This window comes from Propithecus coquereli, unplaced genomic scaffold (assembly GCF_000956105.1).
Source record: "Propithecus coquereli isolate 6110/MARCELLA unplaced genomic scaffold, Pcoq_1.0 Scaffold10, whole genome shotgun sequence".
NCBI classification, from domain to species: domain Eukaryota; kingdom Metazoa; phylum Chordata; class Mammalia; order Primates; family Indriidae; genus Propithecus; species Propithecus coquereli.
In genome coordinates, this window is record NW_012133858.1 from 15744440 (window position 1) to 15759325 (window position 14886).

A 14886-nucleotide genomic window follows, 5' to 3' on the forward strand; every position below is an offset into this window, starting at 1 on the left:
CATTCCTACAGTAATGTGAAAGATCATTTCTCCACATCCTTGCCAGCATATGGTACAAATTTTTAGTTTAGATTTTCTAATAGGTGTGTGGTGATATCTTTTTGTTGCTCCCTCTATATTATTATTATTAAAGAATTAAGCTCTGTTCACATTTAAACTATAGAGTGACAATAGCATTGTGTATTTATATAATTTTAAAATAAAGACAATTAAAGGACACTTCACCACAAAAGTCAACATTAATCATTGTTTTTGAACCGTACAAGGATAAGGAACCCATCACCTTAGTAAGGAATTCATTTCAGCAATTAACTAAGCTGGCATGTTACAAAATAAAAGAGATTTCTGTCAACAATACATGAACATCTTCTCGTTCTAAGGCATCTAATCCAGTTTGTTCAGGTATATTAGTTCTATCACCGTGATTTCTAAACAAGTCACCCAAAACACACCCATGACACAAAACTGTGGTGATCATGGAAGGAATCCACATGATCAAGGCTTAGTTTTACCCCTTACTATTCTGCAATACTGAACAAGCTACATGACCTCCCTTAGTCTCTAAAACTGGGTTAATAACCCCTGCCTGCATCGACAATTTTCATTTGTTATTTACAGCTTTCCTGGACAAAGACCCTATACCTTACCTCCCTAAAACGTATTTTTGAATTAACTACTCTTATCTAGGAAATGAAGGGATTTTTTCCCCCTAGCTTCAGACATGGTTTAATGAGGCTGTTCAAATAATATCTTCAACATTTGATTGCTCTTCAACTCTCAGATATCTTTTGCTGTGTTGACTTTATTCTCAGCCTCCGTGAAAATCTAGGAGTTCTTCTCAGCTTTAAAACCAATGGGGGAAAAAAAGAGAGAAAGAGTATTTTTTCCTATAAGCTCTTGTTCTTGCCAAGACCTAGGACTCTTATCAGACCACCTTAGGTCACCTACCAACATCTGAACTCTTAACTGTGGCTTGAGGGAAGGATCTGAGGCTGAGCCAGGCCTGTGTCACACATTCCACTCCTGAGTGGATGATGAAATCTAAAAGGAAATTCAGTGCACTATTACCAATAAAAAGGACTAAAAAATTCTACGAGGCCAAAACAACGAATGTCCAGCATTAGCTTCTCCCCAGAGTGGACACGCTCAAGATGACCTAGCTGGGAAGAAGTCCGAAAGGCTTTGGCATACTTGCTACACTCACAGGATTTCTCTCCAGCATGGAATCTTTGATGCTGAAGATTTCTTTTGCTAGTAAAGACTTTTCCATACTCACCACATACATAGGAAGACTCTTGAATATGAATGCTTAGATGCCTTTTTAATTGTTTCTGAGTACAGAAGAACCTGGTTCTAGAATTTTATAGTTTATATAGCATTGAGACACTGTGACTCCTATCACTGTTATTAGAAGCTAATGATATTTATCAATATTTATGGATAGCATTATTAATAATAATGTTTATAATAGTATACACTTATTAGTACGAGTATCCTTATTCAAAATGTTTGGAACTAGAAGTGCTTTGAATTTCAGATTTTTTCAGATTTTGGAATATTTGCATATACCTACCAGTTGAGCATCTTAATCCACAAATCTGAAATGCAAAATGCTCCCATGAGCATTTCCTTTGAATATTATGCCAACACTCAAAAAGTTATGGATTTTGGAGCACTTCAGATTTCAGATTAGTAATGCTTGACCTATACTATAGTATTTGTTTTATAATTTGAAATACTTATTAGTAATAATGTGTATAAAATCATAAAATGCATTTATTCAGTAATCAATATTAACTTATTATTTATAATAAGTTATTTTTATTATAGCAAGAAAACATATTCCAAGAGGGAAGGGATTAGTCTGTGTTTTGTTCATTGCCATTACGTCAGCCCCTAGAAGAGTGTTTGGCACAAAATCTGTTTTAAATAAAGGACTGTTGAATAAAATGTACAATAGTGACTCTTAAAGTTGTAAGGTATTTTACAGCTTAAAAACATTTTTACACTTATCATTATATTTGGTCCTCAAAACTATCTTGCAAGATAATCAATATTGCCAGCTAATTTAATAAATTCAGGAGACGTAATAGAAAAGTAGCATGCCCAAGACCAAGTGGTAAAACTAAGGCTTGAATATAAATGCCCCGATCTTCAGGCCCCTGTTGCACCTTGGCACTCTCAAGCATTGATAAGCCTACATATATTCGGTAAGATCTGACGTCGTCCCAAGAATTGCAAATTATTTTCTCTGCTGAAAAATGCAATGTAATGATCAAATTAATACAATTAATATCTGATCCTTTAATGAAGAAACAGCTTGTCCTTTCTTCCCTAAGGACCTGAAAATTAAAACTCGTGTACCACACTCCACAGTGATGGATGAGGCTCAAGATGCTTACCCTGATCCAGAAAAGGAGGCGAGACAAACCCAGGTTTCATTAGAATCCCTGATGTTTCAGTGAATTTGTGACTATCCTCATGGCACACCATGTGTAATTTTAACAAATGTCTGAGATGTTGCAACTGCTCATCTGTGATTGCTGGTCATTTAACAAGACTGCCAGGGCTAACAAAAGAAGATGTTTCCCATTTGTACCTCCAGAGTCACAGGCAAGATTCTCCTCGCATGAGGAACAAAGACTACAGGACTCCGGAGACAGAAGAGCACACTGTGCATCTAAATACTTAAGTATCACTGTTTCCTACCACTGATTACTCCAGGTTTAAACAAGAAAAAGTTTTTCCTAACATTAAAAAGAGAAGTAGCATCAAATTGGCCTATATGTTTAAAATAAAAATGGTGGGGAAAATCCAGTCTAAATTATTCCTTTAAATATATTGCCATAGATGGCCATTCACTTCCTTCACATCTTAGTAGTTATCTGTTAATAAAACAAATATGTCCTTCCCAACCAGAATACATAATTGACATCACTGATAGCTAATTCTCTACCAAGTATCAATAACTCAGGACTAATCAATTTCTAGGAACCAAACCCCAAACTTGCCTGTTCCTGTAAACACTGGTGGAATAGTGGAGTGAGTGCATTTAGGAAACCTGGGCTCTGGACCAGTTCAGCTCCAAACTCTCAGGTATATTAGCAATCATTTATAACTATTCCTCCTCCATGCAATGCATTAATAACCTCAGGGTAGCATAAAGCACAAAAAGATGGAATAAAAGAAATAATCCAGGCTTAGGACCCCCTTTTTAATAAAATTCATCTTACCTATCCTGATCTACCTTGACAAGTCTAGGTAAACAGTGTGGGCGAAGGTGGAAAATACAGGCCTTTTTTATGTTATATAAAATCTACTAGGTAATACATGTAGGAATAGTTTGTGAGAAAGGTCACCACTTTGAAATCAATTTCAAAGAAGAATCATGAAATAATAAAATAATGGAGTTAGAAAAGATATAAGATGGTCTAGTCCTACCTCCAATAAATAGAACTCTTTAAAATCATTAAGAGCCCTAGATATGAAGGTTGCCTTCTATTTTTACTAGCTACATGAATCTTTAACAAGCTATTTCACTTCCAGTAGTTTACCAGATATTAAAATGGAGATAAGATAGGTTCTACCTGCCTCAGAGAGATACGGTAAGAATTATTTTCTGAAAATTAAAAAAAAATGAATATGGAAGTGCTAAATAAACTATAAGGGATTATACCAATATAAAGGGATTACATCAAAAGGATCACCTTGAATTGGTACCCAGTGGATTTACTTTTTCAAAGACCTAACATAAAAATGTTTTTAAAAGGAATTTCAGAGGTTGGAGAAAGTGGATTCTAGGCCACAACTTCAACTTCACAAAATTGAAAATTGACAAATCATTCTGAATGATTATCCATTGTAATGATGGAGAAAAAGCATTACCAAATGTCATTCAGTCAAACAACTGGAAGGGAGAGAGAGAAGGAGAGAGACTGAGATTCTAATTCCTAGAGTGTAATAGCAGAATAATTTCAAAAACCATCTCAAGAAAATAGTATATTAGTAAAGTTGGAAAATTTACTTGCTTTGCTATCTACCAAAAACAGAAAAAGAACTACACTCTGTTCTGCCATCAAAGTCTAAGGCTTGGTTTTCTTGTTTTTGTTGTTTTATGGCTTTTTGTTTGTTTTTGCTGAGTTTGTTTTTTGTTTTTTAATTTGAAGCAGAGAGGGCTCCCAGATTACAGGACAAATAATGCTAAAGGCTAGGACATTAAAGACCAACAGAAAAATCGCACTATCTTATTGTTCTCATCAGTTGAATAGAAGTTTATGGGACAAAATTGTAAATACATATCAAAATCATTTCACAAAAATGAAAGACAGTTAACACTGTAAAATTTCTAGGAAGACAAAACTTAATAAAAAAATAGATATGGGCTCATAAGCTTACAGTACTGGACACAAGAAAAGCATTTGGAAATGTAGGGGTATTCTAAGTTAGCTGTGGAAACACGAGTTGTTATAAAATAAATGAAAAGTATGAGAACAATGGAAGTCAAATAAAAGGACCTTGAGGCCTAAAGAGCTACTAAATGGGAAAAAAAAACCTCCCCACTTTTAAGTGTGCCAAAGCCCTTTAGAAAGAAGTTATTAGCAGAATATCTCATAAAAGAAAATTATAAATATGGGTATCACAAAATTACAAGTTGATACACAAAACATCTGGGTACTTTTCTACTTTCACAGTCAGAATTTAAAAATGAGAAAGCAAACCCCAGAGATCATATACATAATACCAAGGTGAGAAATGTAATTGGTAACTTCAAGGTAGCAGTGGCCAAACAAATCCCACACTAAAAAGCTCAAAATACAGGTGTAGGAGAGTAACAGTAATTCAAATATGTAGGCTGAAGCTGCAGAACCACAGAGTTTAAGCAGTAGCTGAGAACCTAGAGAACATTAGCTGGATAAGCAGGTGTGCATTGTTATGTTCACCTATTCAGTTCTACAAACACCACTGAGTTCCCATGTGTCAGAGATTCTGCCGGGTGCTGCTGTAAATACAGAAATAAGTCAGGCAGCCTCTGCCTCCAAAGGTTCAGGGTCTACTGGAGGAGACAGGTGCATATACAAGCAAATCTATTAAAAGGCACACTATGATAAGAATTGTATGGGATACATTATGAGGTCGTAAAGAATAGTTGTCACTTGTCACTAGAATATAGTGCAGGTTCTGGATAACTCTCAAGTTAGAAAGGACTTGAGGTTTGGTGCTAATTCTGCTCTGAGCAGAATATTCATCTCTGAGTAAAGAACAAAACTAAATGTGAGGCTGAAGCTTTCACATTTACACCAGAAACAGCTGCACTGTGTGATTTCTATTAGTTCTAACTTTCATCTTCATGATTGAGCTTCTTGGTAGTCAACTTTTAAGCAATGAATTAAAAGATTTTAGGAGCTGGAAATTGGGGGACAAGCGTTTACTGAAAGCAAAGAAAGCATAAGCTGAGGCATAAGGAACATGATCCAGTATCACCAATCCACTCTGTAAGCAAAACCTGAGCTACCTACTATCTTGGGATTCCAGGAACATTCTAGATAAACAAAAATTTTTTTTGAAGATATAAACTTTTAAAATGTATAAAAATTTAAACAAAATATAACATGAATTATAACAATGTTTAGAGTAACAGAGAATGCACCTATAACATTTAAATTAAAAATAAAGTAAAAGCAAATCCTACACTTCCAACAAATATCCAGTGTCATAATATACAGCAGAGGAAGACATGTAGCTTCTATTTTAAAAAGAAGTCTAAATATACATGATTCCCCATATTTGTCTTTAGCATGTATATATTAAAGGGAAATATCTTTTTTTCAGATTCAGGAAAGGTTACATTAGAGAGAAAGAGAGCGAGATAGAGAGAGAAAGACTGGCAGAATTGCAAGAAAGAACCAAAACTTCAGAAAACAAAAGGCTGAGATGCTTGATATGAAGATGCCATATTCCAAACTCCTTATTGCAAGGGAAGTATTACCAAGCAGTGCGCTCACCCAGCCAGCATCCGCCATCCATCTAAATACATATACATACATAAGAACACACAGACATACATTTGACCATATGCAGCCATTCCTACTAAAGACACAGTAGCATTACAAGAGTTCCAAGGAACATAAGGATGAGTGAGAAACTGTGTCTTGTTGCCTCAATGGGAAATAAAGCTTATATTCTTATAAGGGAAGTAGGGAAGAATCACTATAATACAGGGCTTGGTGCCACAAGTGCCGTGAACAGAAGGGCAAGTAGACATGCTGGATATGGACGTGAACAGAAGGGCAAGTAGGCATGCTGGATATGGACGTGAACAGAAGGGCAAGTAGGCATGCTGGATATGGACAACAGCCTCCGTTTACAAATTTACTAGACACAAAATCACAGAGAATGTCACCTCTTCTAAGTTTCCATTTACTTATGGCGGGGGGACACTTCATAGGGTTATATGGGAAGGCAATAAATAATAATGAAAAAGCGCAGGGCCTGGCATATACTCGTGTGCAATATGTAAAAGAACATGAGCAGGAACAATTTTAAAAAGTAGTAGACATTTGGTAGTCACAGAATAAGAAGTATGTGGACACCCAGGGAAGGGAGTGATTACTGCCAACCTACACATTTTGGAGAAAGTGATACAAATAGAATTTTGACAGAAAACAGAAGTATGTGGGGTGGCATGTTGAGAAGAGGCCAAGAATTGTGAGCTGCAGGACATGCAAACAAGTCAGAGTTTACTCCAGTGTTCCTGGAGAGTCAGACAGCCACACACAGACAGGCAGGACCCGTCCCAGCAGGGGAGTCATCGCCAGGCTCCTTCACTGTGATGCACAGCACTGAGAGTGACGGGGTCTGGAGGGACGCCATCATATGCTTTTCTTCTCCCCACCTCATGCGTGCCATTTATTAGCCCACTTAAATAGGCCCTGCCGTCACCCTAACCCTCAGCATATATCAATTGTCATGCCTACAAAGTTGACTTCCTCATACCTTTGCCTCCTACTCTATAACTGACCATGTCTTTATTCCCTTCATATTAAACAGAAGTCCATTTTAGCTCTCCCCAAAAGTTAGAAGACAGAATAACAATGCCCCTAGTAAGCTGACATGGGGACACCTTGAAAACATAATGAGAAGCCAACACATGGCTCCTCCTGTCCCTGTTCAGAGGGATTCTCTTCCAGATCCTATTCGCAAGCCCCGCAATCACTAAAGAATGATAAGCCGAAGAAAGCCAGTTCACTAAGTCCTTGATTAATTGCAAAGATGCAGTCTCCTTCAAGGGCAATAAAACTTCAAGCACTGCTATGGAGATTAGTATAGCACCAAGGGCTTCATTTATTGTTTTTCCAGAGAAGCTTTCTAATGGTCTTGCTGTTGTTGCCCTTTCTAGGGAAAGGCTATCCAAAGATCCACCGCCACAGCTCAGCCGTTTGTGTGCTGATTCCTGACCTCCCTGCCATTGGCCTAAGAGTCCAGTCACCTTACACAGGCTAGACTGGACTGGGCTTCTGACATCAGTCCTGAGATACTCATAATTTGGGTCCTGAGATACTAATAATAAAGGGTTTACTGGGAGCAGGAGATGACTCAGAAGAAAAAAGAAGGACTGAACTATATCACAGAGCATGAAGTAGTCTCAGGTAGTATTGATAAACCAAACATACTAATGTCATTTAAGAAGCAACTGGAAACATCCTGGAGAAGGTACAGTAATTTTTTAAAGGTGGGACAGGAGGAGAAAACAGAGAAAGAAGAGCTGGATCTCCTTTCACTGCCTCTTCTCTCTCAGCTCCCAGAAGTCTAACATTCTGTTTGTTAGTTATAAGTTATTCTTTCATGGGTTTGAATGAGCTGCTGACTGTAGTAAAAGTATATAAACTCTTCAACCAAAGAGTATGGCATCATTTATACCGCCTGTGAGGTGTAATGTGTGAGTGCCTACACGCACATGCACGTGAGATGCTGAGCTCACGTAGAACTTCAAACTTCATTTGATATAAACGGAATATATTGTTATTAAAACCTCTGAAACTAGGCTTTGCTCAGATTTTTCTGTAAGCTTCAACAAATGCAGATCTCCAGAGCCTTCCAGACAACTTTATCCTACAGCAGCCTAAGGGAAGGAAAATGGCCAGAGAAGGTAAAAAAAAAAAAAAAAAAATCCAGGTACTTTATACTGTTCACTTTGAATGGGTTTCTGATTGGACTGTTGCTTAGCAGCATTTTGGGACACTGGTTAATCGGCAAAAGGAAGGAACCACTGGGTGGGAGACACATCTTCACAAGAGAATGGGCTGGAGGTAGAGGAAAATGCAGTACGAGGGCTCTGAGCTAAGACTGAAGAGCCAGATTTTTAGTTTGGGGTCTAACCCTACTTCACTGTGTAACCACAGCCAAATGTCCCATATGAGGTCTTAATCTCTTTGTTCCTAAATGAAAGGGTGGCCTAGATGATTTCTGGGGGCTCCTTAACCTTTGACAGTCCAAACACTATGATAATCACACTGTGAATCTGTGAGCTACCTTTTACCAGCACAACTCTATACTATAAACCACCTCTATTACATTCAACTTTCCCACTCTGGGCACCAAACTCTGAAATCCCAGCACTTACCCTCACCTCCAGGTTGCTTGTATGGGTTGTATTTGGGTTTTGGAGCAACTACTGGTGCAAACTTCTTGGGTGGCTGTTGTGTAGACACTGAAATGCTGGGGGTCCCAAAGGAATGAGTTGTCTCCATCCGTGCAGGCACATGGCCGAGGGGCTCGCCAGTGCTTTTGGGTGGCAGCCAAGATGGGTGAGACATTGTTGGAATCTGCAATTCAAAAGAAACAAACAATATTTTTGTAGAAGTACAAATATAAAAAAAATTTTTTTTAAAAATGAAGGCAATTTTTAATAAATCTTGATAAAGCTCTCTGGAAAGAAGAAGGATGAAGGAAGACCAGAAGGATGAAAGAAAATGGAAGAAGGAAAAAAGAAGAGAAAGAAGATTCATCAGGAGGAAAGAGGGAGGAGGAGGAGCAGGTGGAGGAAGAGGACTCTTAGAGAAATAGATATGAATAAGCAATGGTTCCTAAATTCAAGAAGTTTCTATGGTAGAAGGCTACATAAAAGCTTCAATTTTATTAATATTCTATTAAAACCAGTTAAATGATTATACCTAAATGAGGTTCAAAAAACAAAAATGTTGCTGGGATGCAGAAAAAGAGTTTATTTCTTGGTGGGAACAGAACTAATAAGACTTCATTGATGAGGTGACACACAGACTGAGCCCTGAGTTCTAAATAGAGGTTGGGCCTGAATAAGGTCAGCAAAGTCATGTAGGCAGAAAAGTGCACAGCACTTATGTTTAGTGTGGCTGGAGGGGGAATAAGCGAAAGTATCTAGCAAAAGAACTAAAATGTGGAATGGAACCAAAGCCCAGATAGCTCAGCATGCACACTCGAAGAATTTAAATTTAGTCTGCAGGCATTAAGGAACTACCAAAGATTTATTTTGGAAACGTGCATAATAGGTACATGGCAGGACACTTTAAAATGACCGATCTGGAGGAGCAGCTCTGCTCCCCAATGAGGGGCACTTGGAAATGGGGAAGAGGGGGATATTGGTTGCCACAATGCTTGGGACAATTACTGGCATTTAGGGCCAGAGGATAGAATATTGAACACCTGCAATGCACAGGTCATCCCTGCACAACAAAGAAATGCCCATCAGGAGCTATGCTGAGCTGACACCATCTTGGACCTTTACGAAAAACTTACTTTAACTAGGAGGGGGACAACTGGCACAGCCCAGATGCTGTTCTGATCAAATTGCATACACTATTTGAAGAAAGAAAAATGCTGTCTCCTCTGCTGGGGCAAGCCAATCACCCCTCCAGGCAGCCAGCCTGCTGGGGATGAGCCTCACAGACTGCCGCTGAGGAGGGCTCTCCAAGCCTGATTGCAAGAGCTCTCCAGCACGGGGAGGCCCGGAAGGCACCCTGCACTTGCTCCCAGCCCCAAATCCACCTAGTAATTTATTAATTGAACTGAATTAATTAAGAGGGCTACATGATTACCTCCAGATGTCTATAAAGACAAAGAGTACCGGAAATGTAGGAAAAAATAAAGGCCTCAGCACATGGCATAGCAATAGAGAGGCAAGGTGGAGGGAGAGAGTTGGGAAACAGTGTTGCACAGGTATTAACATCAGTCCATGCTGGGAATGTGTGGCATGACCCTGAATGGCACCTCCTCTAGTGCTCAGATATTTCCACTTTAAAATTAAGATCAAAAAACCTAGTCATCCTTAAGTCCTAGAGTTTTATGACAACCAATAAGACAATATTAAAGTGCTTTATATACCATAAAGTGCTGTGTAAAGTGAGAAGAAAGAAATATCTCTATTCTCAGAGAAAGTCATTGGGAATTATATGATTATCTTGCATGGAGGAAAACAGTTGGAGGTGTACTTTTCTCAACAGAAGAGGATAATACGAATCAATGATAAAGACTCTAAACTGGGAATCAGGACACATGTTTCTGAAGCCAGTGATATGGTATCTGCTTTTCACTGGGGTTACAGGGACCTTCTTGCCTTTGTTTTCCCCTGCAGCTTTTACATATGCGTATGCACCTTTTACCTTTTACTTACACACATATGCACACACACACATACACACTTACTAAGCTGTGAGTTCCTTAAAAGAGGAGGGACCATATTTTACACATCTCTAAACCACCATCAACACCTAGCACAAAACCAATATAGAAAAACAACCAATGAATGTCTCTTTTACTCATGGTTTTTAAAACTGGCTGCAAATTTGGAATCATTTAAGAATATTTTTTCCTAAATACCAAAATCAAGCCCATCTTTCAGGGTTGAAAAACACCAATTTTGGCTTTTTATTTTTTTTTTAATTTCAGCATATTAAGGGGGTACAAAAGACAAATGTTTAGATTGCATGTTTTGTCTTTGTCCCACCCGAGTCAGAGCTTCAAGCGTGTCCATCCCCCAGACGTTGCGCACCGCATCCTTAGGTGTGTATATACCCACCTCCTCTCTCCCCCATCCCACCTGCCCGACACCCAATGAATGTTACTACTATGCACTTAAGTGTTGATCAGTTAATACCAATTTGATGGGGAGTACGTGTGGTGCTTGTTTTTTCATTCTTGTGATACTTCTCTTAGTAGAATGGGCTCCAGCTCTATCCAGGATAATACAAGAGGTGCTATATCACCGTTGTTTTTTGTGGCTGAGTAGAACTCCATGGTATACATATACCACATTTTATTAATCCACTCATGGATTGATGGGCACTTGGGTTGTTTCCACATCTTCGCAGTTGTGAATTGTGCTGTTATAAACATTCTAGTGTAGATATCTTTTTTATACAATGTCTTTTTTTCCTTTGGGTAGATGTCCAGTAATGGGATTGCTGGATCAAATGGTAGTTCTACTTTTAGCTCTTTGAGGTATCTCTATATTACTTTCCACAGAGGTTGTACTAGTTTGCAGTCCCACCAGCAGTGTATGAGTGTTCCTATCTCTCCACATCCACTCCAACATTTATTGTTTTGGGACTTTTAGATAAAAGCCATTCTCACTGGAGTTAAGTGATATCTCATTGTGGTTTTGATTTTCATTTCCCCGATTATTAGAGATGTTGAGCATTTTTTTATCTTCTCAGACCACAGTGAAATAAAATTAGAAACCGAATCCAACAGAAACTCTCATCTCTACACAAAGTCATGGAAACTAAACAACTTTCTACTGAACAATTATTGGGTTAAGGAGGAAATTAAGATGGAAATAAAAAGATTCTTTGAACTAAATGATAAAGGAGACACAAGTTACCAAAATCTGTGGGACACAGCTAAAGCAGCCCTGAGAGGAAAATTTATAACCATAAATGCCTACATCCAAGGGACAGAAAGATCACAAATCAACGATATAATGAATCATCTCAAAGAACTGGAAAAGGATGAGCAAACCAACCTCAAACCCAGAAGAAGAACAGAAATAACAAAGATCAGAGCAGAACTAAATGAAATTGATAACAAAAAAAACTATACAGAAGATTAATAAAACAAGTTGGTTCTTTGAAAAAATAAACAAAATTGACATGCCTCTTGCTAGAGTAATGAGAAGCAGAAAAGAAAGGACTTTAATAAGCTCAATCAAGAATGAAAAAGGAGAAATTACAACCGATACCATGGAATTACAAAATATCATCTATGAATACTATAAAAACCTCTATGCACATAAACTTGAAAACGTGGAATAAATGGACAAATTCTTAGAAACACAGAGCCTCCCTAGACTCAATCAGGAAGAAATAGAACTCCTGAACAGACCAATATCAAGTACCAAAATTGAAGCAGCAATAAAAAACCTTCCTGAAAAAAAAGTCGGATTTTACCAGACCTGCAAAGAAGACCTAGTGCCTATCCTGCAGAAATTATTCCACAACATCAAGAAGGAAGGAATCCTCCCCAACACATTTTATGAAGCCAATGTCATCCTGATACCAAAACCAGGAAACAATGAAACAAAAAAAGAAAACTACAGACCAATACCCTGTATGAATATAGATGCAAAAATTCTCAACAAAATCCTAGAAAATGGAATTCAGGTGTTTGGATTTTTGCTTTTAATTGAGGCTTGGTCTGCTACTAAATGGGGATAATAGTGATTGTTTTGCTTTCACCATGACTAAAGCGAATATAAGTGTAGACTGAGTGGGGTCAAATTAAGGTTTGAAAGTTTCAACACACTGTGCACATTTGTAGTAGAAATCTTAATTGTACAATTTCAAAATGGGTTAATCCTGTCCTTGTAACTTTTCTGTAAATGTAAAGTTATTCAAAATTAGAAACTTTAAAAAATGGGTTGATACGGGATGCAATCATTTCTAAAGGAAAGATGCATATGCACAGAGCAATTCCAAGTTACTGATTGTGACACCTTGGCCTTTTCAGATATGCCATAGATACATAGGAACAGGCAACCACTAGAACAGTAGAAAAATGAAAACTTAAGCATAAATGTGCAAATCACTGATTCCATCGTCATTTCAGTTATGTCTAGCATAATAAATTACACTGACACTGCCTTCTCCAAGAAGGCACCTCCATCTCTACCTTCTGCAAAGGCCATCTTCTGCCCAATTATCTGTTTTCAGATGACCTTTTCAAGCATCTTTTCTTGCCATTCTTCTGCTTGTCAACAGTGACCCATGACACCAGTCCCAGGATTTATAATAAACTTTCATCATTCTGAATCCTTGCTCATGCTGTACTCATCATTAACAATGTCATTTCTCTTCCTGCATTTTCTACCAACCCCTGTATTTTTATTAATATATTGCCCCAGCTGAAATGCCTGATTCTGTGAACATTTGCTTAACTCTCTCCAAGAAGAATAGCTTAATTTCTTTTCCGGGCTCTTCTAGTACTTTTCTTGTAACATTCCACATGAAAGCTATTTAGTCACCTGCCTACATGCCCCAATAAACTGAAAGCTCCTGGGTAGTCTCCCTATACAAACACAATGCCTAGCCAAGAAACCCTTAAAAATATATCTTGTGGAGGAATGGGTGAATGAACAAATGCTGCTCTCCTTTAGTTAGTCATGCCTTTCTACAATGTCCATAGCATTCACTGGTATGATCATTTTCTTTTCCTTCCCTTAATTTGGTGGTGTAATAAATCATGTTGATAGATTTCCAGATATTGAACCATCTTTGCATTCCTAAAATAAATTCTACTCAGTCATAGTCGTACTGTTTTGGTATACTGATGAATTAATTATGCTATGTTATTTAGAATTTTTGTATATATAATCATAAGATCATCTTTATAGTTTTTTTTCCCACTGCTTATTTTTCTTATCATCATTAGGCTTTGATATGAGGGTTCTGTATCATTTTCTACCGTCTACGTTAGACACTGGAATTATCTGATCTTTAAAGGCGTATTTAAATTCAGTGTAAAGTCATTTAGATATGATATCTTCTTTTAATAAACATTAATCATATTTCCAATAACTTCCATTATAATTGCAGTTTTCTACTTCTTCTGAGGTCATTTTGCAGCATTTCTATTCTGTGGGAAATTCATCTATTTCCTCTAGGTTTGATCTGTGCTCTTTTTCAAGCAAGCTACCTCTTGGTTAAAAATGATTATTTATACACCATTTAGGTCCTGAGAATTACTTCCTACTGGTTCATAAGGGATAAGTCACATACTCTACCCTCCAGTTCAAACTGTGTCCCTTTTCACTACCCTTCCACAGCACCGAGCACACTGCTGTCACACATTCGTCATGTGGTACGCTGCCTGTCTTCTCGCCTGAATCCCAAACTAAACTTCTGAATTCTTGAGAACAAAAATACTTATCATTTAATAATCCCAGAGCCTAGTACATTATACCCACTCAATAAAAATGTCTGTGAATTTAATGAATGAAAGAATGAACTTTTTTACCTGGTACTAGAGCTCCAGATGAATCAGATTCTCATCCCTTGCTCAAGGAGCATAAAGCCTATCTGAGGAAGAAATATTTATATATTTGAAAAGAGAAAGAAAACACAGAAAGCATATGAAAAATATCAGGGTATGTCACAAGGACTAGCACAGGCTTGGCAGAAGTAGCCCTTATCCAGGATGACTTTGAGAGTTGAGAGACTCTGAAAGAAAACTGAAGCAACAAGGACAATGACTGGAAATAATACTGTAAGCTCAGGGGTGAAGCAACGCATTTCTCTGGGACAGGGAGCAGACCAGTGGTACTGAAATGAGGGACTCAGGAGACCAGCTGAGGAAAAAGTTTAAAAGATAAAATCACTTCTGCTTTTTAAAGATATTATATATAGAGATAAGAAGCTG

At 37.8% G+C, this 14886-nt stretch overlaps 1 protein-coding gene across 2 annotated transcripts in view; it reads right to left on the reverse strand.

Annotated features, from left to right (window-relative positions):
* Positions 1-14886, reverse strand: part of LPP (LIM domain containing preferred translocation partner in lipoma) — a 503236-nt gene that overhangs the window by 436699 nt on the left and 51651 nt on the right. For both annotated transcript variants that reach the window (XM_012642267.1, XM_012642274.1), the window contains exon 2: positions 8621-8822. In XM_012642267.1, coding sequence (XP_012497721.1) covers positions 8621-8813 — 193 coding nt within the window. In that variant the 5' untranslated portion in view covers positions 8814-8822. The remainder of the gene's footprint in view (positions 1-8620; positions 8823-14886) is intronic.